Source organism: Nomascus leucogenys, chromosome 22a, assembly GCF_006542625.1.
Source record: "Nomascus leucogenys isolate Asia chromosome 22a, Asia_NLE_v1, whole genome shotgun sequence".
In the NCBI taxonomy this organism is placed as follows: domain Eukaryota; kingdom Metazoa; phylum Chordata; class Mammalia; order Primates; family Hylobatidae; genus Nomascus; species Nomascus leucogenys.
Window position 1 is genome coordinate 13,642,722 of NC_044402.1, and position 27,084 is coordinate 13,669,805.

The window sequence follows — 27,084 nt, forward strand, 5'->3', positions numbered from 1 at the left end:
GGCGGGGTTTCACCATGTTGGCCAGGCTGGTCTCAAACTCCTGATCTCAAGTGATCCACGTGCCTTGGCCTCCCAAAGTGCTGGGATTACAGCCATGAGCCACCACGCCCAGCCAAATCAGGAGATTTCAATACCGCTGAACTTTGATTATGGCAAAGTGAACTTCTGCTTTGATTAAAGCTTGACGAGAGGGGTGGCTGGGGATAGTCTGAGATAGGGGCAAGGCAGGAAAACGCATAATCTTAGGTGGGCTCATTGTCATTGTACAATTCTTTTGGTCCATGTGGAATTTGATCTGTTCTATGACTTGTTATGTTTATTTTTGTTTTTATTTTTATTTATTTTGTTTCTTTTTGAGAGACATGATGTTACTCTGTCACCTGGGCCAGAATACAGTGGCACAATCTTAGCTCCGTGTAGCCTTGAACTCCTGGGCTCAAGTGATCCTCCCACCTCAGCCTCTCAAACAGTTGAGATGACAGTATGAACCACTGTGCCTAGCCTTAAGTGATTTTTAAATTTGTACTGAACAGTTTGTCCTTTCCTTCCATTAAATCATATTAGAAGTACAGAACTTGATATTTCCTGTAGCAATACAGTTTTTCTTTGATGAAGTTTGATTTCAAGTACTTATTTTTCATAATTTAAAGCTATTTTTTATAGAGAGAATTTTAATCAAATATTTGGATGTCACTATTGCTATATATGGTATTAAGTATGGTGACCATAGTTTGTAGACTCCAAACTGACAGCAGGACAGGAAATTTCTGTTAGCAAAGGCTTTTTTCTTACTGTTTAAATTTTTTTTTTTTTTTTTGAGACAGAGTCTCGCTCTGTTGCCCAGGCCGGAGTGCAGTGGCGGGATCTGGGCTCACTGCAAGCTCCGCCTCCCAGGTTCACGCCATTCTTCTGCCTCAGCCTCCCAAGTAGCTGGGACTACAGGTACCCGCCACCACGCCTGGCTAATTTTTTGTATTTTTAGTAGAGACGGGGTTTCACCATGTTAGCCAGGATGGTCTCGATCTCCTGACCTCATGATCCGCCCACCTCGGCCTCCCAAAGTGCTGGGATTACAGGCGTGAGCCACCGTGCCCGGCCCCACTGTTTGAATTTTTAAAAAATTAGATACAATACAGAGAGGAGCACACAAATCATTAAGAGTACAGCTCAGCGAATTCTCACAAAGTGAACACGTGTAAACAGCAAGTAACAGAAGATTCACCTGCATCCTGTAACCTCCCATTTATTCCCTTTTCTAGGTACTCTCTCTCCACTGCACTCCCACCAAAAATAACCACTATGCTGAATTCTGACATCATAAATGAGTTTTGCCTGGTTTTGAGCTTTTGTGACTGGAATCGTACAGTGTATATACCCTTTTGATTCTGTTCTCTTTAGTTTAGCATTGTTTGAGAGATTTATCTATACTGTTCCAGGTAGTTGTAGTTAATTCATCCTCATTGTTATGTAATATTCTTTTGTGAGTAAACACAATTTCCATTCTGCTGTGATCCCAGCTATCCATTTGGGTCGTTTCCAGTTTGGGGTCCATTACAAATAGTGATGCTATCTGTAATGCTATTTTGTATTACTACAAATAGTAATGCTATTTGTAGCACAAAAATACTGCTTTTGTGAACATTCTTATACATATCTTTTGATGAATGTATGTTTGCATTTCTGTTGTTTACATTATGTACCTAGTGATAGAATTGCTAGATCATAGGAGATGTATATATTAAGCTTTAGTAGATGCATTACGTAATTATTAGTTATTATTGGTTATACCAATTTATCCTCTCATCAGTAATATACAACAGTTTTTGTATCTCTAATCTCCAACATTTTAGCCATTTTAGAGTCTGTGTAATAACACATTGTGGTTTTAATTTACATTTCCCTGATGACAAATGAAGTTGAGTATCTCTTTTGTGTTCTTTATAGCCATTTGGCTGTCTTGTGAAGTGCTTGTTTGTCTGGCCTATTTTTCTTTTCTTTCTCTTTCTTTCTTCCTTTTTCTTTCTGCCCTGTCCTGTCCTGTCCTGTCCTCCTTTCTTTCTTTCTTTTTTTTTTTTTTTTTTTTTTTGAGACGGAGTCTCGCTCTGTTGCCCAGGCTGGAGTGCAGTGGCGCAATCTCGGCTCACTGCAGGCTCCGCCTCCCGGGTTCACGCCATTCCTCTGCCTCAGCCTCTCCGAGTAGCTGGGACTACAGGCGCCCGCCACCATGCCCGGCTAATTTTTTTTTGTATTTTTAGTAGAGACGGGGTTTCACCGTGGTCTCGATCTCCTGACCTCATGATCTGCCCGCCTCGGCCTCCCAAAGTGCTGGGATTACAAGCGTGAGCCACCGCGCCCGGCCTCTTTCTTTTCTTTCTTTCTTTCTTTCTTTCTTTCTTTCTTTCTTTCTTTCTTTCTTTCTTTCTTTCAGTGCTGGGATTACAAGCGTGAGCCACCGCGCCCGGCCTCTTTCTTTCCTTCCTTCCTTTCTTTCTTTCTTTCTTTCTTTTCTTTTCTTTTCTTTTCTTTTTTCTTTCTTTTCTTTCTTTCTTTTTCTTTCTTTCTTTCCTTTCTTTCTTTCTTGTCTTTCTTGTCTTGTCTTTCTTGTCTTTCTTTCTTGTCTTTCTTGTCTTTCTTTCTTGTCTTTCTGTCTTTCTTGGTCTTGCCCTGTCACCCACACTGGAGTGCAGTGGTGCAACCTCAGCTTACTGTAGTCTCCACCTTTTTGGGGCTCAAGTTATCCTCCTTTCTCAGCCTCCCAAGAAGCTGGACTACAAGCACGCACCACCATGCTCAATTAATTTTTTATTTTTTGTAGAAATGGGGTTTCACCATGTTGTCCAGGCCGGTTTCAAACTTCTGGGCTCAAGTAATCCTCCTGCCTTGGCCTCCCAAAATGCTGGGATTACAGGCATGAGCCACCGCAGCCAGCCTTGGCGAGTTTTCAAAAGGATATAAGTAGAACATCTGTATATCCCTTCAATGTGCATATTATTCAGTAAGAGTTGCACTCTGGTAGTAGAAATATAGAAGGAGGAGAAAGAAGTGGAAACAAGAAGTCTATTCTCATGAGAAGACTTGGGGAATGGTGTTCTCTCTAGCTCCAAGCTACTTATTCCTTACGAGAAGTTGAAGATAAGCTTATCTCAGACTGAGGCTGTCTCAATGCTGTCTTCCTATTCCATTATACACATATAACCCATATTTTTTTCACCAACTGAATTTTGTTCCTAGAAAATTGATTCATCAGGAAAAATATCCATCTTGCAAGGTGGTTCTCTTTAGAGTCTACTGTGTGACATAGCTCAGGACAAATTGCGTGATGTCAGATAGGTTGGGTTGGAGAATAGACCTTATTGGGGAAAGAGAGAACTTGGAGGGCCAAGGTTAGCAGGAGAAGGAAATGTTCTCTCATCTGCCGTCAATTCAGGTAGGGGCAAACCTGGTGTCTGTGTTCACAGGGAGGGATCCATCCATCTGTGATTCTCTCTTCTTATCAGGTAGCATGGGAAGGCTACACTGTTGTGGGGAGGAGGGTCACATGCAGGCTACTTAGTACCAGGCACCCTGGACTTGGATTCAGGTTGCCAGTTGTGTGAGAAACTGCCCAGCACCTGAAGGCCCTGAACCCATGGGAAGCTGTACCTACCTCCCATGAGGAGGAAGCCTGTCATCCCATGGGAGCTGAGCTTGGGTGCAGTCCCTCTTGCTGGCTTGTCCAGGAGTGAGCTCTAGGGTTGTTTGGGACAGTTCTGCTCATTGCTTTACACTGTGTGTACATTATCTGCAGAGTTCCATGAAGAGAACTTCAGCTCTGTAACTGCAAGTTTTAACATGGAACAGAATTTTTCTCACCTGTATTAATTAAGATTTGAAATTCTATCAAAAAGCATTTAGATTGTGTGGAGATTTTTTATTTTTAATTTTGGAGACAGAGTCTTGCTCTGTCACCCAGGCTGGAGTGGCAGTGGCATGGTCGTCTTGGCTCACTGCAGGCTCTACTTCCCGGGTTCAAGCGATTCTCATGCCTCAGTGTCCTGATTAGCTAGGACTACAGGTACACACCACCACGCTGGCTAATTTTTGTATTTTTAGTAGAGACGAGATTTCGCCATATTGGTCAGGCTGGTCTCAAACTCGCAGCCTCAAGCAGTCCACCCACCTCGGCCTCCCAAACTGCTGGGATTACAGGTGTGAGCCACCATGCTTGACTGGCATTATCATGTTAAAAGTATAAATGTTCTAGGGAGCTGGGCACAGTGGCATGTTTCTGTAGTCCTAGCTGCTCGGGAGGCTGAGGCAGGAAGATCCCTTGAGCCCTGGAGTTCAAGTCCAGCCTGGGCAACATAGTGAGATCTCTTTCTTTAAATAAATAAATAACTGTTCTAGGGACTAAAATTTCCTTTCGCCATTAGTAATTTACTGTAGAATCTCCAAGAATGAACTTATTTTAGGTACTGAAAATGAGGGAAACTAAATGTTTTATACAGTAGTTTTTAGTAAAATATGAGATTTGATGCATTTGATAGATGATAATGTTTAAAATCTTAAATTTTTGATCATGTAATTATAGTTTCATTAATGGTAGATTTGTAAAATAAATGTTAACAAATGAAAATGCATGTACCTATGTTAATTATACTTATCTAAAGCTGAAAGTTCAGTTCAACTATGTTAAAACATAGTTGGGGCCGGGCAGGGTGGCTCATGCCTGTAATCCCAGCACTTAGGGAGGCCAAGGTGGGCAGATCACGAGATCAGGAGATCGAGACCATCCTGGCTAACATGGTGAAACCCTATGGCTACTAAAAATACAAAAAATTAGCCGGGCATGGCGGTGGGCACCTGTAGTCCCAGCTACTTGGTAGGCTGAGGCAGGAGAATGGTGTGAACTCAGGAGGCAGAGCTTGCAGTGAGCCAAGATCATGCCACTGCACTCCAGCCTGGGTGACAGAGCGAGACTCCATCTCAAAAAAAAAAAAAAGCTGGCCAGGTGTGGTGGCTCACACCTGTAATCCCAGCACTTTGGGAGGCCGAGGCAGGCAGATCACAAGGTCAGGAGTTTGAGACCAGCCTGGCTAACATAGTGAAACCCTGTATATACTAAAAATACAAAAATTAGCCAAGCATGGTGGTGCATGCCTGTAGTCCCAGCTACTTGGGAGGCTGAGGCAGGAGAATCACTTGAACCCAGGAGGCAGAGGTTGTGGTGAGCTGAGATTGCTCCACTGCACTCCAGCCTGGACAACAGAGCAAGACTCTGTCTCAAAAAAAAAAAAAAGTTAATGATTAAATTATTTAGGGGAGCCAGGCGTGGTGGCTCACGCCTGTAATCCCAGCACTTTGGGAGGCTGAGGCGGGTGGATCACGAGGTCAAGAGATCGAGACCATCCTGGCTAACACGGTGAAACCCCGTCTCTACTAAAAATACAAAAAATTAGCCTGGCGTGGTGGCGGGCACCTGTAGTCCCAGCTACTTGGGAGGCTGAGGCAGGAGAATGGCGTGAACCTGGGAGGCGGAGCTTGCAGTGAGCCAAGATTGCTCCACTGCACTCCGGCCTGGGCAACAGAATGAGACTCCGTCTCAAAAAAAAATATATATATATATAATTTAGGAGAAAATACTATACAATTCTGTTTAACAAGTCACATTTTAATTTTTTCTTTTGGAAATATTAGCAAGAAGGCTCACTTTGTGCTCAACATTGCCTGAATAACTTATTGCAAGGAGAATATTTTAGCCCTGTGGAATTATCCTCAATTGCACATCAGCTGGATGAGGAGGAGAGGATGAGAATGGCAGAAGGAGGAGTTACTAGTGAAGATTATCGCACGTTTTTACAGGTACTGATTTTAAACTAAGTCTCACATTTCTTTTTTTTTTGAGATGGAGTCTTGCCCCGTCGCCCATGCTGGAGTGCAATGGCGCGATCTCGGATCACTGCAACCTCCGCCTCCCGGGTTCAAGCGATTCTCCTGTCTCAGCCTCCCAAGTAGCTGGGATTACAGGCACACGCCACTATGCCCGGCTAATTTTTTGTATCTTTGTTAGAGATGGGGTTTCACCATGTTGGTCAGGTTGGCCTCGAACTCCTGACCTTATGATCCACCTGTCTCGGCCTCCCAAAGTGCTGGGATTGTAGGTGTGAGCCACCACACCCGGCTTACATTTCTTTTAAAAATGTGGATACTATTTAGAAAAGGATGGGCCATTCTTCCTATAGGGATCTGACTGGTGAATTATAACTGTGCTGTTAACTTTGGAAATGGGAATGCACAAGATGTTGTTTTAAATATGCACGCTAATGACAGTTTGTGTCCTTCTTTCCCAACCCCCACCCTTGCTTCAACTACCTGTCAAAATTAACAGCAGCCCTCTGGAAATATGGATGACAGTGGTTTTTTCTCTATTCAGGTAAGTAGTCACAAACATGTACTATGTGTTGCTTACATCCCAGGCACCATTTCACAGCCTTTCAATAGTCACTAACAAGGCGACCTTCGGAAGTTTTTCTGTCTACAGAGTATAAGATTATACTCTATAGTACTAGATTTTTTTTTTCTTGAGACAGAGTCTCGCTCTGTCACCTAGGCTGGAGTGCAGTGCTGCGATCTTGGCTCACTGTAGCCTCTGCCTCCTGGGTTCAAGCGATCCTCCTGCCTCAGCCTCCCAAGTAGCTGGGATTACAGGCACCCGCCACCACACCAGTTAATATTTGTATTTTTAGTAGAGATAGAGGGGGTTTCACCATGTTGGCCAGGCTGGTCTCGAGCTCCTGACCTCAGCCTCCCAAAGTGCTGGGATTACAGGTGTGAGCCACTGTGCCTGGCCAACTAGAGTACTAGATTTTTATATAGATAAACATGAAAGGATTGTAGAATCTTCATATTAGAGTGGGGCATTTAAAAATTCCTTCTTGAGAAAGATTATTTAATTTGCATCTGGATGCTAATAATAACCTTAATTCTGGCCGGGTGCAGTGGCTCACACCTGTAATCCCAGCACTTTGGGAGGCCGAGGTGGGCAGATCATGAGGTCAGGAGATTGAGACCATCCTGGCTAACATGGTGAAACCCTGTCTCTACTAAAAATACAAAAATTAGCTGGACGTGGTGATGCGTGCCTGTAATCCCAGCTACTCAGGAGGCTGAGGCAGGAGAATCGCTTGAACCGGGGAGTCGGAGGTTGCAGTGAGCCAAGATCATGCCACTGCACTCTAGCCTGGTGACAGAGCGAGACTCCATCTCAAAGAAAAAAACATCCTTAATTCTAATAAGTCACAGTGTCTCAAACTTACCGTCTGTTGGGTAAATTTGAGAAAATGCAATACCTTGCCACCATCCTTTTAAATCAGCCTACCAGATTGGATTTCCTTATTATGGTTTGTGGCTTTTGATTATTATTATTTTTTTAATGTATAGCTCTCTGAATTCTTTGGTGGTTATATATATATATATGTACTTGCAAGATTCTTTTATCTGTGGGTCTTTCATTCTTTTTCTAACACTGTGAGTTGTATCCAGAGTTCTTTCAGAACCTCTTCTGAGTGACCTATCTCTGCAGATATCTTTGTTTATATTTCCCTTGTACTGCCCTCCTGGACTCCTCCTCATCCACCAGCATTTCCATCTAGTGCTTTACCGTGCCACTGCTAACAGGTAATGGCTACTACAGGGCTGGAATCAGAGGTCAGAGTAGGCCCAGCACTTGGCGCTTCCTATTTGTGCCTTGCTGCTGTTGCTGCCTGTTCATGTGTGCCCACTACCTTGCTCTCACTTTCTGTCTTCACTGGTACCTGGCTCACTTGCTTCTTTGTTGGCTACCTTGGAGGGCAGATAGTGAATTTTCAGAAATTTCCCTTTTTTTGTCAGACAGATTGAAATAAACAGGTTTGCATTTTGTTTTTTCTACAAGTGGCAAGCCCATGACCCTAGAAGTCTGACATCTATGGAACCTTCAGTTTAAATGCCCAGGGAGAACTTATTTTGATGGACATGATTTCTGACATTGCAGGTAGTAAGTTGAATAATTTTTCTAAAGTAGCACCCACAGCAGCCAAATTATCAGATGTATATAGTAGACTAGTTTTAAGAATAGCACTTATGGGTAGAATACATATCTGGATTTTTGAGGCAGTTTTATTTAGGAATTGTGTGGTTTTCTGGAACATCTCAGAGACCTGGTATGAAAAGCACTCTTCTAATATATATGTGTATTTTTTTATGGATTTAGTGATATATCTATACACACACACTTTTTAAAACCTATAGCTGGCTGGGCGTGGTGGCTCATGCCTGTAATCCCAGTACTTTGGGAGGTCAAGGCGGGTGGATCACAAGGTCAGGAGATTGAGACCAGCCTGGCCAACAAGGTGAAACCCTGTCTCTACTAAAAATACAAAAATAGCTGGGTATGGTGGCGTGTGCTTGTAATCCCAGCTACTCAGGAGCCTGAGGTAGGAGAATCGCTTGAACCTGGGAGGCGGAGGTTGCAGCGAGCCGAGATCATGCCACTATACTCCAGCCTGGGCGACAGAGCAAGACTCCATCTCAAAAAAAAAAAAAAAAAAAAAAAAAAAAACCTATGGCCTTCTAGAGAAATTTATATATGAAGTACACAACTAACATAGCTACACTTCCTAAATTTGGAATGGAGTGGTTTAGCTTATGAAAAGTTGCTATTTTTCTTAACAGGTTATAAGCAATGCCTTGAAAGTTTGGGGTTTAGAACTAATCCTGTTCAACAGTCCAGAGTATCAGAGGCTCAGGATCGATCCTATGTAAGATTTTGTTTTGCATTTCATACATTTCTTTTCCCAAATTTGATTTTTAAAGTTGTAATTTCTTAAAGAAGAGAAATATATTTTGAATACTTTTATTTTGATGTTCCCTGTTTCATTCACTCAGACTTTCCTATTTCACCTTTGTGATGTCCATGAGCATCTGCTGTGTAGCCTTCCTGGTACCCCAGTGTCTGTGGCAGCGCAGAGCTGACCCATAAGTGGTGGGTGAGGCCATCTTTTGGCACGGCATCACTAAGCTGCTGCAGAGACGTTCATATGGTTGTGTGATCTTTTAAAAACATCAGTGACACTTAACTGTAAATATAATCTTAAATTATCACAAATTTTATATACCATTTGCCAGTAGACAACATAAATATGAATTCAGTATTTCAAGTTAATATTGTGTGTTTTCTTTTTTAGAAATGAAAGATCATTTATATGCAATTATAAGGAACACTGGTTTACAGTTAGAAAATTAGGAAAACAGGTAACATTTCTTACCCTTCCTTGTCTTTTTTTCTTATATTGTACCCCATTTAAAACTAAAATGTGGGCCAGGTGTGGTGGTTCATGCCTGTAATCCCAACAGTTTGGGAGGCTGAGGGGGGGATTACTTGAAGCCAGGAGTTTGAGACCAGCCTGGGCAACAAAAGGACGTCCTGTCTCTTAAAAAAAAAAAAAAAAAAAAGAGCCAGGAATGGTGGCTCACATCTGTTAATTCCAGCTTACTTGGAAGGCTGAGGCAGGAGGATCACTTGAGCTCAGGAGTTTGAGGCTGCAATGAACTATGATTGTGTCACTGTACCCCAGCCTGGGTGACAGAGTAAGACTCTGTTTTATAAAACATAAAAAGAAAAAAAAATATTTAAAAATTGAAAAAAAAAAGGATTGCTGACTTTAAAATTAGGAAACTGACTAGTAATGTGTGTGTGTGTGGCATGGTTTATCTATCTTGATAGATAGAAATTTGTCATTTTAAAAGATAATATCAGTTTTCCTTATAAATTTATTTGTGACAAGTATATTCAATTTAACCATATCATAAGAAAAATTCTATATTAAAGATAATACAAATGTGGTTACTTTTAAGTGAGTTTTTATGTGATGACTATGTTCTGTCAGTTAATTATTACATTTATAGATTTGTATTTAGCATAGTGCTGTCACAAAGCCTGAAATAGTGTCAAGCATGAATAGAGCATTCAATTATGTTTGCTTTAGTGTAAGATTATTCATATGATTCCAAAAGCCATGTAATACATACGTCTACAGAAAATCACTTCTATTTTTTAAATAAAACATGAAATATGTCTTGAGCAAGCTATTTTAAGAAACAATCATCTAACGTCCTTTTTATTAGAATTTTGAATCTTTGAAAGAGGGTTATTGAAAACCAGCTAGGACAGTAAAAAAGAATAAACTAGTGATACATGCAGCAATATGGATGAATCTCAAAATAATTATGCTGAAAGAATAACCCAGAAACAAAATACTACATGCTGTGTGGTATCATTTATTAAAAGTCTAGAAAAGTGCAGATTCATCTGTAGTGATGGAAGGCAGATTGACCAATGGTTGCCTGGGGGACGAGAAGGCTACAGAGGAGTGAGAGGGGAGGGTTACAGAGAGGCACGGAAAACGTGGCAGTGATGAATGTGTTCACTATCTTGGTTGTAGTAATGGTTTCATGGGAGTACAGTATACAAATGTCAAAACATTTCGGAGGCCAAATGCAGTGGCTCATGTCTATAATCCCAGCACTTTTGGAGGCCAAGGCAGGAGGATTGCTTGAGCTCAAGGAGCTCAGGACCAGCCTGGGCAATGGCACAAGACCCCATCTCTAAAAAAAAATGAAAAAAAAAAAAAAATTGGCTAGTCATGGTGATGCATGGCTGTAGTCCCAGGTGCTAGGGAGGCTGAGGAGGGAGCCCAGAGGTCAAGCCTGCAGTGAATCGTGATCATGCTACTGCACTCCAGCTTGGGTGACAGAAGGAGATCCTGTCTTAAAAAAAAGTTTCAAATTATACACTTTAAATATGTACAGTTTATTATATGTCACTTATACCCCAATAAAGCTGTTTTTTTTTAATGTAAATAAAAGCCAAAAAAGATATAAGGCAAGAAAATATATTGAATTAAATCTGTAAGAGATAATTCAAAAACAAAAACCCTATTGTTATCTTTTAAGGCACCCAAATCAAATTTGGGAAAAGTCACCTACTTAGCTTCATCCTAAGTTGGTTCTTTCTTTCTGTCTTTTTTTTTTTTTTTTTTTTTTTTTGAGACGGATTCTTGCTCTATCGCCCAGGCTGTATTGCAGTGGTGGGATCTTGGCTCACTGCAACCTCCACCACCTGGGTTCAAGCAATTCTCTTGTCTCAGCCTCCCTAATAGCTGGGACTACAGCCACGCGCCACCACACCCAGCTAATTTTTGTGTTGTTAGTAGAGACGGGCTTTCACCATGTTGGTCAGGCTGGTCTTGAACTCCTGACCTCAGGTGATCCATCCATCTCTGCCTCTCAAAGTGCTGGGGTTACAGGCGTGAGCCACCACGCCGAGCCCTAAGTTGGTTCTTTCTTAAAGTTCTTCCTGAGGAGCCAAGAGCAAGTTAAGGGGTGTAATCTAGAAGCTTACAGTGGAAGCTAGCTGGGTGCAGTGGTTCACACCTGTAATCCCAGCACTTTGGGAGGCTGAGGCAGGGAGATCACTGAGGCCAGGAGCTTGAGACCATCCTGGCCCAACACAGTGACACCTTGTCTCTACCAAAAAAAGAAAAAAAAAGGCAGCTTACAGCAGTAGAGGCTGATGCGAGTGGGAATCACCTCTAGGTAAAAACCAGGGTAGCGTACTGCTGAGATTATTTCACCTCTGGGTTTTATTTATGTGTTTTTAAAAATTATGATCCAGTATGTTTTACTTTTTTTGTATAAAGTAAGCACTGAATTTTTAAGGTTGTGTTAATTTGCAAATAAATGTCTATCTTATTATTTTGAGAGATTTAAAAAAATTTAGTTCTTCAAAATTGAATTTTCACATTTTGAATTACGTTATCTTTGACAAATACAGAAGATGTCAAATTTTGGTTTATTTTCTTTGGTTCTAATTTATATTTTTGTTTAAAACTATATTTTTCACTAGAGACTCTTTCTGTCTCTCGAGGTTCCTGTATAATGAAAAAGAAGGCCAGAAAAAGTATTAACATTGTCAAAATCCAGGAAAAGTAGTTGATCATGATATTGATTGTAACTTTAGAAACTTTTTGTATCTTGTGGGTTAAATTAGGATTACTATGTGGTAGTGATAAATGATGTTAATTAGGGCCGAGTGCAGTGGCTAACACCTGTAATTCCAGCACATAGGGAGGCTGAGGTGGGAGGATGTCTTGAGGCCAGGAGTTTGAGACCAGCCTGGGCAACATAGTGTGAGACCCCATCTCTACAAAAAAAATTAGAAAATTCATCAGGCATCTTGGTGTACACCTGTAGTCCCAGCTGCTTGGGAGGATGAAGTGAGAGAATCACTTAAGCCCAGGCATTCGAGGCTGCAGTGAGCTGTGATTGCACCTCTGCACTCCAGACTAGATGAGCATCTCTTTATTTTTTTTTAATTTTTATTTTTTTTTGAGATGGAGTCTCACTCTGTCACCCAGGCTGGAGTGCAGTGGCGCGATCTCGGCTCACTGCAAGCTCCGCCTCCCGGGTTCACACCATTCTCCTGCCTCAGCCTCTCTGAGTAGCTGGGACTACAGGCGCCCGCCACCACGCCCGGCTAATTTTTTTGTATTTTCAGTAGAGACGGGGTTTCACCGTGGTCTCGATCTTCTGACCTCGTGATCCGCCCTCCTCGGCCTCCCAAAGTGCTGGGATTACAAGCGTGAGCCACCGCGCCCGGCCGAGCATCTCTTTAAAAAAAAAGTGTTTATATGTTATATATGATAGTGCTTTCTAAAAACATTTTTAAATTATAGAGACAGGATCTCACTATGTTGCCCAGGCTGGTCTCAAATTCCTGGGCTCAAGCAATCCTCCCACCTTAGCCTCCCAAAGTGCTCGGATTATAGGCAGGAGCTGCATGCCCAGCTAATTTAGTGATTTTTAAAAACTGAGTTGGTAATTATAAATTCTCTTCCTGGAACTTCTGACTTTCTCACAATTGGAATCTTTTGACAAAAATTATCGGTAATGGGAAAACTTTGTGTAGTTGTCATTTTTCCTCCCATCAGTATGATAGACATGATTGGAGTTATATTGGACTGATACTTTGAAAAAAGATTTAATTATAGCTATTAATAAAGACATTTAGGCTGGGCGCGGTGGCTCACGCTTGTAATCCCAGCACTTTGGGAGGCCGAGGTGGGCGGATCACGAGGTCAGGAGATAGAGACCACGGTGAAACCTCGTCTCTACTAAAAATACAAAAAAAAAAAAAAAAAAAAGACATTTAAACTACTGACTATCCATTTTTATTCTTTTGGGAGGGTTTAATGTTTATAGTTTAAAGCAAACTGTTGTTTTTAAAAAAGTATTTAACAGGGCCGGGCGCGGTGGCTCACGCCTGTAATCCCAGCACTTTGGGAGGCCGAGTTGGGTGGATCACAACGTCAGGAGATCAAGACCATCTTGGCTAACACGGTGAAACCGCGCCTCTACTAAAAATACAAAAAAATAGCTGGGTGTGGCGGTGTGCACCTGTAGTCCCAGCTACTCGGGAGGCTGAGGCAGGAGGATGGCGTGAACCCGGGAGGTGCAGCTTGCAGTGAGCCGAGATCGCACCACTGCACTCCAGCCTGGGTGACAGAGCGAGACTCTGTCTCAAAAAAAAAAAAAAAAAAAAAAGAGTATTTAACAGAGGCCGGGTGCAGTGGCTCACGTTTGTAATCCCAGAACTTTGGGAGGCCGAGGCAGGCAGATCATTTTAGGTCAGGAGTTTGAGACCAGCCTGGCCAGTGTGGCAAATGTGCTGTCTCTAACTAAAAATACAAAAATTAGCTGGGTGTGGTGGCGGATGCCTGTAGTCCCAGCTACTTGGGAGGCTGAGACAGGAGAATCGCTTGAACCTGGGAGGCAGAAGTTGCAGTGATCCGAGATCATGCCACTGCACTCCAGCCTGGGTGACAGAGTGAGACTCTTCTCAAAAAAAAAAAAAAAAAAGTGTTTAATAGTGATAAATCTGCAGTATTCTCTTGTAGTTTTTAAGATCATATTATTCAGTCAAAGAGCTCAACTTGAAATATTTCCAGGGTTTAAACAATCTTACTAAGCTTTGATGTGTTGTATCTATTCTTAACATGTGAAACTTCCTTATTAGCTATAGTATACACTAACTTAAATATTGACAATTTTTTTCCAGTGGTTTAACTTGAATTCTCTCTTGACGGGTCCAGAATTAATATCAGATACATATCTTGCACTTTTCTTGGCTCAATTACAACAGGAAGGTAAGTAAAGGCTGGAAATTTTGTAATGTTATCTTTCGAAGTAGTTAAATAAACAGGCACATTAGATGACAGTGTGATAAAACTGTTTTTCTGGCAGTGGCAGTGAAACAATCTTTAGTTTTGATGTGGTGTGATAGGCTGTGATTTGGGTGACGCTGTTCAGTTAGAGTTGTCACCAACACCTGGCCCTCCTTCTTCTGAGGATGCTTTCTTTGCAGCCCTTCTAAGTAATGGCTTTTTCTTTTATACATCACATGTCACACGGCTGAGAGGAGGGATAGATATTTTTCTTCTTTGCCTCTTCTAGGCCACTTTTCTTCCTTATAAACTCCAGTTTCTTTGAAATACATGCCCCTAAGGGCTGGGCGCGGTGGCTCACATAATCCCAGCACTTTGGGAGGCCGAGGCAGGCGGATCATGATGTCAGGAGACTGAGACCATCCTGGCTAACACGGTGAAACCCTGTCTCTACTAAAAATAACAAAAAATTAGCCAGGTGTGGTGGCGGACGCCTGTAGTCCCAGCTACTCGGGAGGCTGAGGCAGGAGAATGGCGTGAACCCAGGAGGCAGAGCTTGCAGTGAGCTGAGATCGCGCCACTGCCCTCCAGCCTGGGCGACAGAGCGAGACTCCGTCTCAAAAAAAAAAAAAAAGAAAAGAAAAAAAAAGAAATACATGCCCCTAGATTAAACTGTCCCTTGCCCTTTTGCACTCATCCACAAGTCTCTTTTCATCAGTGATTTTAGGATCTGACTTGTCTTTTTCTCTACTTCAACTACTTTTATCATTCTTAATTATTTCTGTATCATTAGTCAATCTAATCAACCCACTACCTGCTTCTTAGTTTCAAAATCACTTACTCTTGCTCAGCTATTACCAATAATCATAACCACTGTCAAGTCTCAATTGCAAGCATATTACTCTTTAACTACCACCTCCTATCTTTAAACCATGTTGTGTCTGTTTTTTTTATTCCAGCCATTCTTTAAACCCTACTGTGGGGCCCAAGCATTTCCTTTATATGCATTCTTCCTTTCTTCTACTGCTTATTTTCTGTAATCCATCATTGTAATCACTCCATTGCATTCTTCAACTTGTTTCCCCTCTCTCCTTCCATCATACTTGAATGACAAAAATCTCACCCCTGGTTAAAACCAAATCTTGGCCTTGTCCATTCCTGTACCAGAGTAGCTGGACGTGGCTAAAGAATAACATAAAACATGATGATTGGTTTTACTTTTTCTTAAATGATCTGTCCATCCATTCACCCATCCATCTGTCTATCAAAGTGACTAGGCCTCTCTCTGAAGCCCAGGCTGGAGTGCAGCAGCATAACCACAGCTCATTGCAGCCCCAAACTCCTGGGCTCAAGTGATCCTCTTGCCTCAGCCTGTTGAGTAGCTGGGACTACAGGCTTGTGCTACCAAACCTAGCTAAGGTTTTACTTTAAATTTATTATAATCACAAAATTCAGATGAGCCTTTAGTGCTGCCTGATATTTCTACTATGTTTTCTTAGTAAATCTATGTACCACCCTCCAAGATGTTTATAAAAAATCATGTACCACTCTCCAAGATGTTTATAAAAAATAATGTGCCACCCTCCAAGGTGACTAATTTCACAGCTTATGTCTTTAAACCTTTAACCACTTTCCTCTCCCTTACACACCTTCCTTATGGCTTTTCGTTACATTCTACTGAGAACATAGAAGCAATTAAAATTATGTTCTTGGCCGAGCACGGTGGCTCACGCCTGTAATCCTAGCACTTTGGGAGGCCGAGGCAGGCGGATCACGAGGTCAGGAGATCGAGACCATCCTGGCTAACACGGTGAAACCCTGTCTCTATTAAAAATACAAAAAATTAGCCGGGCGACGTGGCGGGCGCCTGTAGTCCCAGCTACGCGGGAGGCTGAGGCAGGAGAATGGCGTCAACCCTGGGGGGCGGAGCCTGCGGTGAGCCGAGATCACGCCACTGCAGTCCGGCCTGGGTGAAAGAGTGAGACTCCTTCTCAAAAAAAAAAAATTAAAATAAAATTATGTTCTTATCTTTCTACCAGCAAATTTATCAATTTGCTTATATCTTCACCTGTGCTTTGAGCCTATTAAAATAGATGAATGGTCCCCTACCTCTAATCAAGACCAGTCCCTCACTTGTGGGCTGGATCCCAGCTCCTCTCACCTACAGCTCCTCTCACCTACTCAAGATGTTCCTGCTTTCATCTCTCCACTCTCTTATATAATCAGTTCCCCCCCACCCTTTTTTTTGTAATAGTCCTATAAGCAGAAAAATAAGCTTTTTATTTCCATTGATTAAAAATAAAAATCCTCTCTTAATTCCATGGAACTCCAGCTGCCTCCCCATTTTTATTTTTTCCTTAGGATTGTCTCTAGTGTGCCTTCTCCTTTTCTTGAACTCCGCCTCCTGGGTTCAAGCAATTGTCCTGCCTCAACCTCCCGAGTAGCTGGGATTACAGGCGTGCATCGCCACGACCGGCTAATTTTTTTTTTTTTTTTTTAGATGGAGTTTCCCTCTTGTTGCTCAGGCTGGAGTGCAATGGCGTGATCTCGGCTCACCACAACTTCTGCCTCCCCGGTTCAAGCGATTCTCTTGCCTCAGCCTCCCGAGTAGCTGGATTTACAGGCATGTGCCACTATGCCTGGCTAATTTTGTATTTTTAGTAGAGACGGAAGGGGTTTCTCCATGTTGGTTAGGCTGGTCGCCAACTCCTGACCTCAGGTGATCTGCCCACCTCAGCCTCCTAAAGTGCTGGGATTACAGGCATGAGCTACTGCGCCTGGCCCTGGCTAAAATTTTTTTTTTGTAGTTTTAGTAGAGACAGGGTTTCACCATATTGGCCAGGTTGGTCTCGAATTCCTGGCCTCAAGTGATCCACCTGCCTCAGCCTCCCAAAGTGCTGGGATTATAGGCGTGAGTCACCGTGCCTAGCCATCTTTTAGTAATGGTATTTGGAGATCACAATTTGAGTGCTGGCATGCTTATTGCTACTGGGTTTGTTATGTAGTTATTGTGAATTCACATTTAGGAATATAGGGTTTTTAATTCTTTGATTTTAGATACTTGTATCTTTTTTCTTTTATATTTAAAACCTTGGTTCCTGATGATATCGCTTCTTAGAAACCCTGTCTGCCTTTGGCCTCCAGCCCACCGTGCTGTGGTTTTCCTAACTCGTTACCTGCACTTTTGAGATTCCTTTCATGGATCTTAAATATCATCTCTAAATAAGATCCATATGTCAATAATTACCAAACTTTTATCTTCAGTCTTGACATCTATCCTGAACACCTAGCTTTGACTAACTCCTAGCTTTGGCATCTCCACTTGGAAGTCCAAAAAGCATTTCAAACTGAACATGTCTATGAAAGACTTATTTTTTTTCTCTCTATCCATGCTATCCATCAGGTTTTCCATTTCCATAAGGGTGACTCTTCTTGTACTCTGGTTCCTATATATTATACTGATAGAGCAGCTCAGAGTGCTTTTTAACCAGTGTAAGGCCTGTTATGTCCCACCCTTACTCTTTGTCCTTCAGTGGCTTCCCAGCGCACTTAGAATAAAATCTGAAGTCTTAGGCCGGGCGTGGTGGCTCATGCCTGCAATCCCAGCACTTTGGGAGGATGAGGGGGCAGATCACTTTGAGGTCAGGAGTTTGAGACCAGCCTGGCCAACATGGTGAAACCTTGTCTCTACCAAAAAATAGAAAAATTAACTGGGCGTGGTGTTGTGCACCTGTAGTCCCAGCTACTCGGGAGGCTGAGATAGGAGAATCACTTGAACCCGGGAGGCAGAGATTACAGTGAGCCAAGATCACACCACTGCACTCCAGCCTGGGTGACAGAACGAGACTCTCAAAAAAAAAAAAAAAAAAAAAAAATAGTAATATCTGAAATCTTGAATAAAACCCAAGATCTTTACCGTGGCCCCTGAACAGGGCAGAGTATCCATTCTTCAGACACTCTTCATAGAATACCATGGTGAGCTGGCGTATTTATTGTACAATACAGAAACAATTTTACTGGCAGAAAACACATTAAACCGTCTAAACTCTGAATATAGTTGTCCTCATAAAAAATGTTCAATGTACTATTTTGAGGTTTTCCATTAATAGTTCTTATAATCTTTGTCCCATTATGTGTTAATGCCAACAAAGGATATCCAATAACAAACACCAAAGTTTAAGAAAAATGTGCCAGGTGCGGTGGCTCACACCTGTAATCCCAGCACTTTGGGAGGCTGAGGTGGGCAGATCACCTGAGGTCAGGAGTTCGAGACCAGCCCGGCCAACATGGTGAAACCCTGCCTCTCCTAAAAATACAAACATTAACCAGGCATGGTGGCGGGTGCCTGTAATCCCAGCTACTCAGGAGGCTGAGGCAGGAGAATCGCTTGAACCTCCTGGGAGGCAGAGGTTGCAGTGAGCTAAGATTGCACCACTGCACTCCAGCCTGGGTGACAGTGAGACTCCATCTCAAATTAAAAAAAAAAAAAAAAATTAATGATAGAAAAATTTAAATCAATTAGATTGTTTTAGGTATAGCCCATCCTTGGTTTTTGTGTGTAGCATCTAGCTTGGGGAAACCCTGGATTTCTGGAATCATATTTATACACAGTCACACTAAACTAATGTAATTCTTTTGGGATGCAAACCACACGTTTGACACCTTAAGTAGCTTTTAGGTATTTGGCTTCCCAGCCCCTGTTTTTAGTTACAAGGGGTGTACACGTGCGGGTCAGGGTGGGGGTAGCTCTTTCCACAGATGATTAGTTTTAGCCATGTTACTAGTTATTGCACACATTATCTGTGTCCTCACAGCAGCCCTGTGAGTAAGTGTATTAGGGTTCTCTAGAGGGACAGAACTAATAAGATAGATGTATATATGAAGGGTAATGTATTAAGGAGTATTGACTCATATGATCACAAGGTGAAGTCCCACAATAGGCTGTCTGCAAGCTGAGGAACGAGGAAGCCAGTCCAAGTCCCAAAACCTCAAAAGTAGGGAAGCTGACAGTGCAGCCTTCAGTCTGTGGCAAAAGGCCCAAGAGCCCCTGGCAAACCACTGGTGTAAGTTCAAGAGTCCAAAAGATGAAGAACTTGGAGTCTGATGTTTGAGGGCAGGAAGCATCCAGCATGGGAGAAAGATGAAGGCTCAGCAAGTGTAGTACTTCCACACTCTTATTTGTTTTTTTTTTTTTTTTTTGAGACGGAGTCTCGCTTTTTCACCCAGGCTGGAGTGCAGTGGCTCAATCTTGGCTCACTGCAAGCTCCGCCTCCTGGGTTCACGCCATTCTCCTGCCTCAGCCTCTCCGAGTAGCTGGGACTACAGGCGCCCGCCACCACGACCGGCTAATTTTTTGTATTTTTAGTAGAGACGGGGTTTCACCGTGGTCTCGATCTCCTGACCTCGTGATCTGCCCGCCTCGGCCTCCCAAAGTGCTGGGATTACAAGCGTGAGCCACTGCGCCCGGCCATTCCACACTCTTATTTCTGCCTGCTTTATTCTAGCCGAGCTGGCAGCTGATTAGATGGTGACCACCCAGTTTGAGGGTGGGTCTGCCTCTCCCAGTTCACTGGCTTAAATGTTAATCTCCTTTGGCAACACCCTCACAGACACACCCAGAAACAATAATTTGTAGCCTTCAATCTAATCAAGTTGATATTAACCATCACAGGAAGGTACTAGTATCATGTGTTTAACAGTAGAAACCAAGACAAATGCAGCTAGGAAGTGGGAGAACTGGGATCAGATGCAGGCAGTCTGATTCTAAATCAGTTGCTCTTACCCACTCCTTTACTCTACCTCTGACAACAGTAAGTGAGTAGCCTGCTCAGTCAAGTACTATATTAGTAGGGCCCTTTGCAGACATATTTACTTCTCACAGTCACTCAATGAGACGGCTCTTCCAGTCTTACAATGGAGAAAGTGAGGCTCAGAGACTTTAAGTAACTTATCCTAGATGACTTTACTAGTAAGTAGCAGAATCATTATTTGGACTAAAGTCTTTCTGAATCCTCAGCTTGTATTTTTTCCAGTGTTCTTTGCTGCCTTTTTATCTACTAGCGTTTTACATCAATTTTGAATCTGTTTACTAGCTGTTTAGGTTGATTTTTGCCTTTTTTTTTTTTAGGTTATTCTATATTTGTTGTTAAGGGTGATCTGCCAGATTGTGAAGCTGACCAACTCCTGCAGATGATTAGGGTCCAACAGATGCATCGACCAAAACTTATTGGAGAAGAATTAGCACAACTAAAAGAGCAAAGGTAAAAACGAGGCCTGCAGTATGGAATATATGATAGTATTTCATTACGAGAATTAAATTTTCATGCTTAGATTGAATATGTGGTCCTTGTGTTGTTGGTGACTCTATTTTGGACCTTATATTTTAGTGAAGTTTATTAGTTTAAACTTGAATCAACTCTTTGAAATACTTAAATATATTAACTTAGTTAGCTGGTATGGTATATTCCTAGCACTTTGGGAGGCTGAGGCAGGCTGATTGCTTCAACCCAGGAGCTCGAGACCAGCCTGGGCAACATGGCAAAACCTCATCTCTATAAATAGTACAAAAATTAGCCAGATATGGTGGTGCATGCCTATAGTCCCAGCTACTTGGGAGGCAGAGGAAGAAGGATCACCTGAAACTGGGGACTACAGTGAGCCATAATCACATCACCGCACTCCAGCCTGGGCAAGAGAGTCAGACCCTGTCTCAAAAAAAAAAAAAAAAAAAAGAAAAAAGAAAAAGAAATGGAAAAAAAAAACTTAGCTGGATTCAAATTACAACACAATCATTATATTACTAGAGCTTATTTGCCAGAAAATGTTTTAAGTTTTGACTTACGTAAAGCCTTTACATTACAAATGCCTTTATGTTATGTCTAAAATAGAAGATTGGTTGCAGTTATTACCAGTGCTTTTGTTCTTTAGAGTCCATAAAACAGACCTGGAACGAGTGTTAGAAACAAATGATGGCTCAGGAATGTTAGACGAAGACGAGGAGGATTTGCAGAGGGCTCTGGCACTAAGTCGCCAAGAAATTGACATGGAAGATGAGGAAGCAGATCTCCGCAGGGCTATTCAGCTAAGTATGCAAGGTAAAGACATTCTGATGTGTGTTGCTGAAGAATTGATTCCAATTATTCTTAGGTTTCCTGGAAGTTAATGTACTCTTAGAAGTGTTTTGACAATTACTGCAGAAGCAATAGCTATATAATGGGCTTTCCCTTTAGATTTCTTATAATGGAAATCACTTTTTACAACCTATATTTTATTAGGAGTAGTTATATTTTTACTCCTGGTTATTTTATTTGGTTTCAACACTGTACTAACACAATAGTAAATTGTGTTAATCTTTGGGGGTATCAGTTGACTCTTACCCAAATCAGCTGTTTCATAAATGTGTGCCATTAGACACTATGGAAGGGCCTGGACAGGGAATATAAACTGATTTTACAAAAACCCAACATTTATTGGCTATGCAACTTAAACCATAAGCCCACTTTGGTGGGCCCAGTTTTTTAGTGATATAAACTATCAATAGAGAAAAGCAAAAACATATCACCTAGACAATCTAGGCAAAGAAAAAATGTTAAGACATAGCTCAAAGTAGCTTAATTAAAAGTTTGAAGTAGGTTTTTTGTTTTATTTTTCTCTAACTCATATGTATTTGCTTCTACTTTCTAATGAAATTATCAGTTGATTTCCTTAGATATCTAAATAAGATTGAAATTCCATTAATGGGAAGATTATTTTTATCCTGAACTTTTCTTGCCTCTAGGCACGCCTCTGAGTACTCCATATGGTGTGCAATCCCATTTTTGATTAATAGAGTCCTGCTGGATTAGCAGGGACAGAAATCAGCTTTAGATTTCTTTCTTTTTCTTTTTTTTTTTGAGTCAGAGTCTCACTGTCGCCCAGCCTGGAGTGCAATGATCTTGGCTCACTGCAACTCCTGCCTCCCAGGTTCGAGCGATTCTCCTGCCTCAGCCTCCTGAGTAGCTGGGACTACAGGTGCCTACCACCACACCCAGCTAGTTTTTTGTACTTTTAGTAGAGATAGGGTTTTGCCCTTTTGGCCAGGCTGGTCTTGAACTCCTGACCTCAGGTGATCCACCTGCCTTGGCCTCCCAAAGTGCTGGGATTACATGTGTGAGCCACCACACCCAGCCAGAAGAGTAGAATATTCTTAAAGAAAAAACGTTTTAAAGGCTTACTCAAATGAGTATAAACAAACATATTGTTGCTTGAATTGGTAAATACAGTGATTGGTTTTTGTTCTGTTGTGTTTTGTTTTCAGGTAGTTCCAGAAATATATCTCAAGATATTCCACAGACATCAGGTACAAATCTTACTTCGGAAGAGCTTCGGAAGAGACGAGAAGCCTACTTTGAAAAGTAAAGTAGTTGGTACAAATTAAAGTAGCATGTTTAATATTTGCTTTGGCTATTTTGTCTGTTTGTAAATGGTTACTGCCTGAATCCTATGAATATTTGAATGTATTTTTTAAAAATTTACAGCAAATAGGACAGGAACGGTGGCTTACACCTGTGATGCTAGCACTTCGGGAGGCCAAGGCAGGTGGATTGCCTGAGGTCAGGAGTTCGAGACCAGCCCGGGCAACACAGTGAAACCCCGTCTCTACTAAAAATACAAAAGAATTAGCTGCGCATGGCAGCATGCGCCTGTAGTCCCAGCTGCTTGGGAGGCTGAGCCAGGAGAATTGCTTGAACCCGGGACGTGGAGGTCGCAGTGAGCCAAGATCGCACCACTGCCCTCCAGACTAGGTGACAGAGTGAGACTCCATCTCCAAAAATATATGTATGTATATATAAATAAAAATAAGAATTTACAGCAAATAACATGAAACAAACCTTGCCCCAATACTGGATAAATTTTTGAAACTGAGTGAAGGAAACCTTATACAATTTCATTTATTAGAAGAAAAATGAAATTAGGACAAGGCAAGAAGAATGCCTATTGATCCTTTGGATGTGCTTCTTGCTTACCTGATTAACCCTGCAAAATTCCTTTACCAATCAGTAAGAAAAACAGCTTTGGAGGTATGGGAGCACATTCCCAAATAGACGTGGTAGTTCATTTATCTGCTCATGGCCGCTTCAGGCAGTCCTGTAGGCCTGTTAGCATCAGGCGAATGGATGCAAACCATAAATCTGGATCAACTCCTAAAACCTTACCTTGTGCCCAGCCTTGTAAGTGCTTGCTAAATAGGAATTCCACCATGTGAAAATACATTCTTTTCAAGTAACTATCATTCAGACTTTTGTCCCCCACTTTTTTTTAAAAGAAAAATAAAAGTCTGGGCACGGTGGCTTACGTCTGTAATCCCACCATTTTGGGAGGCCAAGGTGGGTGGATCACCTGAGGTCAGGAGTTCAAGACCAGCCTGACCAACATGGTGAAACCTCATCTCTACTAAAAATACAAAAATTAGCTGGGCATGGTGGTGGGTGCCTGTAATCCCAGCTACTTGGGAGGCTGAGACAGGAGAATCGCTTGAATCTGGGAGGCAGAAGTTGCAGTGAGCTGAGATTGTGCCATTGCACTCCAGCCTGGGGGACAAGAGCAAGACTTCGTCTCAAAAAAAAAAAGAAAAAGAAAACTTCATGTTAAAGATTACAAGATAAATAATCAGACCCACTGATCCTAGGTCAGAAAACAGACTCATAGCTGAATCTGACTTACTATTTGCTGTATTTCTTCCATTCTGAGATGCACATAGTTTCACATTTCAGTGTCTCTGAAATTGAGAAGCACCTTACAGTCATAATTGACAGTATATTAGCAGCACCTAAAAATATTGGCTCATTTTACATTTGATGGTATAATGCAGAAAATATTTACCTTTTTTTCTGTTTTGTTTTTAAGTCACAACTCAGAAGTAGATGAAGGAAAATTCTGATCAGCTGACATCCTCTTAATGTGAGATATTTCTAGTCTTTATTCAGCATAGATTAATGGCTAAATATGTGTTAAATTTCAAAGTAGTGCTTATTAGTGCTTTTTACTTTTAAGTTTCAAAATTAACTTTTTTATTATAATAAACTCCAAATTTATACAAAAGTAGAAAAACCAGCATACTCCTGTTTATCACCCAGATTCAACAAATACTAGCACACGGCCAATCTTGCTTTTTTTTTTTTTTTTTTTTTTTTTTTTTTTTGAGTTGGAGTCTTGCTCTGTTGCCCAGGCTGGAGTGCAATGGCACAATTTCTGCTCACTGCAACCTCTGCCTCCTGGGTTCAAGTGATTCTCCCACTTCAGCCTCCTAAGTAGCTGGGATTACAGGTGCACACCACCATGCCTGGCTAATTCTTGTATTTTTAGTAGACACGGGGTTTCACCATGTTGCCCAGGCTGGTCTTAAACTCCTGACCTCAAGTGATCCACCTGCTTTGGCCACCCAAAGTGCTGGGATTACAGGCATGAGCCACTGCGCCTGGCCCAATCTCGTTCTATAATACTCCCATCTCCCATTCTTTCCACTGTCCCGCCTGCAAGTTTGGATTATTTTGTAACAAATCTCAATCATCATATTATCCTATAACCATTTTAATATGTGTCTCTGAAATATATGAGATTTATTTTTAACATAGTTAAATGCTATTGTCATAAAATAATCATAATAATAATTAATTGTAATTCTATACCATCAATTATCTAGTTAATGTAAAAAATAAATCTAAGGCCAGGTGCAGTGGCTCACACCTGTAATCCCAGCACTTTGGGAGGCTGAGGCGGGTGGATCACCTGCGGTCAGGAGTTCAAGTCCAGCCTGACCAACATGGAGAAACCCTATCTCTACTAAAAATACAAAAAATTAACCGGGCGTGGTGGTGCATGCCTGTAATCCCAGCTACTTGAGAGGCTGAGGCAGGACAATCGCTTGAACCCGGGAGGCAGAGGTTGCGGTGAGCCGAGATCGTGCCATTGCACTCTAGCCTGGGCAAAAAGAGTGAAACTCCATCTCAAATAAATAAATAGATAATAAAAAATAACTTAAATCTTCTTAATTGGAAAAACTAACATTCTAAAAATTTTATTTTGAGAAATATCAAAATTGGCCGGGCACGGTGGCTCACGCCTCTATTCCCTGCACTTTGGAAGGTTGAGGTGGGCGGATCACCTGAGGTCAGGAGAGTCAGGAGTACAAGACCAGCCTGGCCAACATGGCGAAACCCTGTCTCCACTAAAAATACAAAAATTAGCCGGGCACGATGATGGGCACCTGTAATCCCAGCTACTCAGGAGGCTGAGACAGGAGAGTCGCTTGAACCTGGGAGGTAGAGGTTGCAGTGAACTGAGATCACCCCACTGCACTCCAGCCTGGGTGACAGAGTGAAACTCGGCCTCAAAAAAGAAAAAGAAATATCAAAATTAAAGCATACATGGCCAGGCGTAGTGGCTCATGTCTGTAATCCCAGCACGTTGGGAGGCTGAGGCAGGCAGATCACTTGAGGCCATGAGTTCAAGACCAGCCTGGCCAACATGGTGAAAGCCTGTCTCTACTAAAAATACAAAAAAATTAGTTGGGCATGGTGGTGCACACCTGTAATCGCAGCTACTTTGGAGGCTGAGGCAGGAGAATCGTTTGAACCCAGAGGTGGAGGTTGCAGTGAGCCGAGATTGTGCCACTGCACTCTATCCTGGGTGACAGAGCAAGACTGTCTCAAAAAGAAAAAAAAGGGGGGCGCGGTGGCTCACGCCTGCAATCCCAGCACTTTGGGAGGCCGAGGCAGGCAGATTACGAAGTCAGGAGATGGAGACCATCCTGGCTAATGCAGTGAAACCCCGTCTCTACTAAAAAATACAAAAAAAATTAGCTGGGTGTGGTGGCAGGCACCTGTAGTCCCAGATACTCCGGAGGCTGAGGCAGGAGAATGGCGTGAACCCGGGAGGCAGAGCTTGAAGTGAGCAGAGATCACACCACTGCACTCCAGTCTGAGTGACAGAGCGAAGCTCTGTCTCAAAAAAAAAAAAAGAAAGCATACTCTCACCTCCTTCAGTAACTGATATTAGTATTTTGGCATATTCTCTTTCTGTGACATATACACACTTACCTTGTAAGTGTTGTACTCATTTCCTATGACAGTAAATAATCTTTGTAACAGACTGCATGATATTTCATAAAATGAAGGGGTGTGGCATAATTTATATGTGAGCCTTTTGAATTCTGCTATTATAATTAATATTGCAATGAACAATTCTTATATTGCCTCTGTGCCTCAAACGTCTTATCATTTCTTCTGTTTTTTCTGAGGATGTCAGATTATTGGGTTAAAGGATATGAACATTTTTAAAGCCTTGGTACAGATTTCTAAATTGCTTTCCAGAATAATTCCCATGTGATACTTTCACTATGTTTATTTCAGACTTTTTTTTTTGTTTTTTTGAGACGATATCTCACTCTGTCACCCAGGCTGGAGTGTAATGGCGTGATCTCGGCTCACTGCAACCTCCGCCTCCTGAGTTTAAGCGATTCTTCTGCCTCAGCCTCCTAAGTAGCTGGGATTACAGGCAAGTGCCACCACGCCCAGCTAATTTTTGTGTTTTTTGTAGACATGGGGTTTCACCATGTTGCCCAGGCTGGTTTCGAACTCCTGAGCTCAGGCAGTCCTCCTACCTCGGCCTCCCAAAGTTCTGGGATTACAGGCGTGCATCACCGCGCCCGGCCATCAGAGTTTTTTTTGCCAAAATAAAATGGTCTAAAGACATACATCATAGAGAAACTATAATACAAAATTTACAGGTATATCTAAGAAAAGGAAAATATATTTAAAGCATAAAAATAAACTGCTCTTTTACTTAAAATTTTTAAAAAACTGGA

The 27,084-nt window shown here is 42.0% G+C and overlaps 1 protein-coding gene across 2 annotated transcripts in view; it reads left to right on the forward strand.

Annotated features, from left to right (window-relative positions):
* Positions 1 to 27,084, forward strand: part of ATXN3 (ataxin 3) — a 50,386-nt gene that overhangs the window by 5,216 nt on the left and 18,086 nt on the right. The window contains exons 2-9 of one of the 2 annotated variants that reach the window (XM_030802809.1): positions 5,677 to 5,841; positions 6,368 to 6,412; positions 8,692 to 8,777; positions 9,204 to 9,270; positions 14,135 to 14,222; positions 20,368 to 20,500; positions 21,168 to 21,334; positions 22,537 to 22,633. In XM_030802809.1, the coding sequence (XP_030658669.1) occupies positions 5,677 to 5,841; positions 6,368 to 6,412; positions 8,692 to 8,777; positions 9,204 to 9,270; positions 14,135 to 14,222; positions 20,368 to 20,500; positions 21,168 to 21,334; positions 22,537 to 22,633 (848 nt within the window). Of the gene's footprint in view, positions 1 to 5,676; positions 5,842 to 6,367; positions 6,413 to 7,226; positions 7,657 to 8,691; positions 8,778 to 9,203; positions 9,271 to 14,134; positions 14,223 to 20,367; positions 20,501 to 21,167; positions 21,335 to 22,536; positions 22,634 to 27,084 lie in introns of those variants that run through there. The other variant, XM_030802810.1, reaches the window with a different exon arrangement.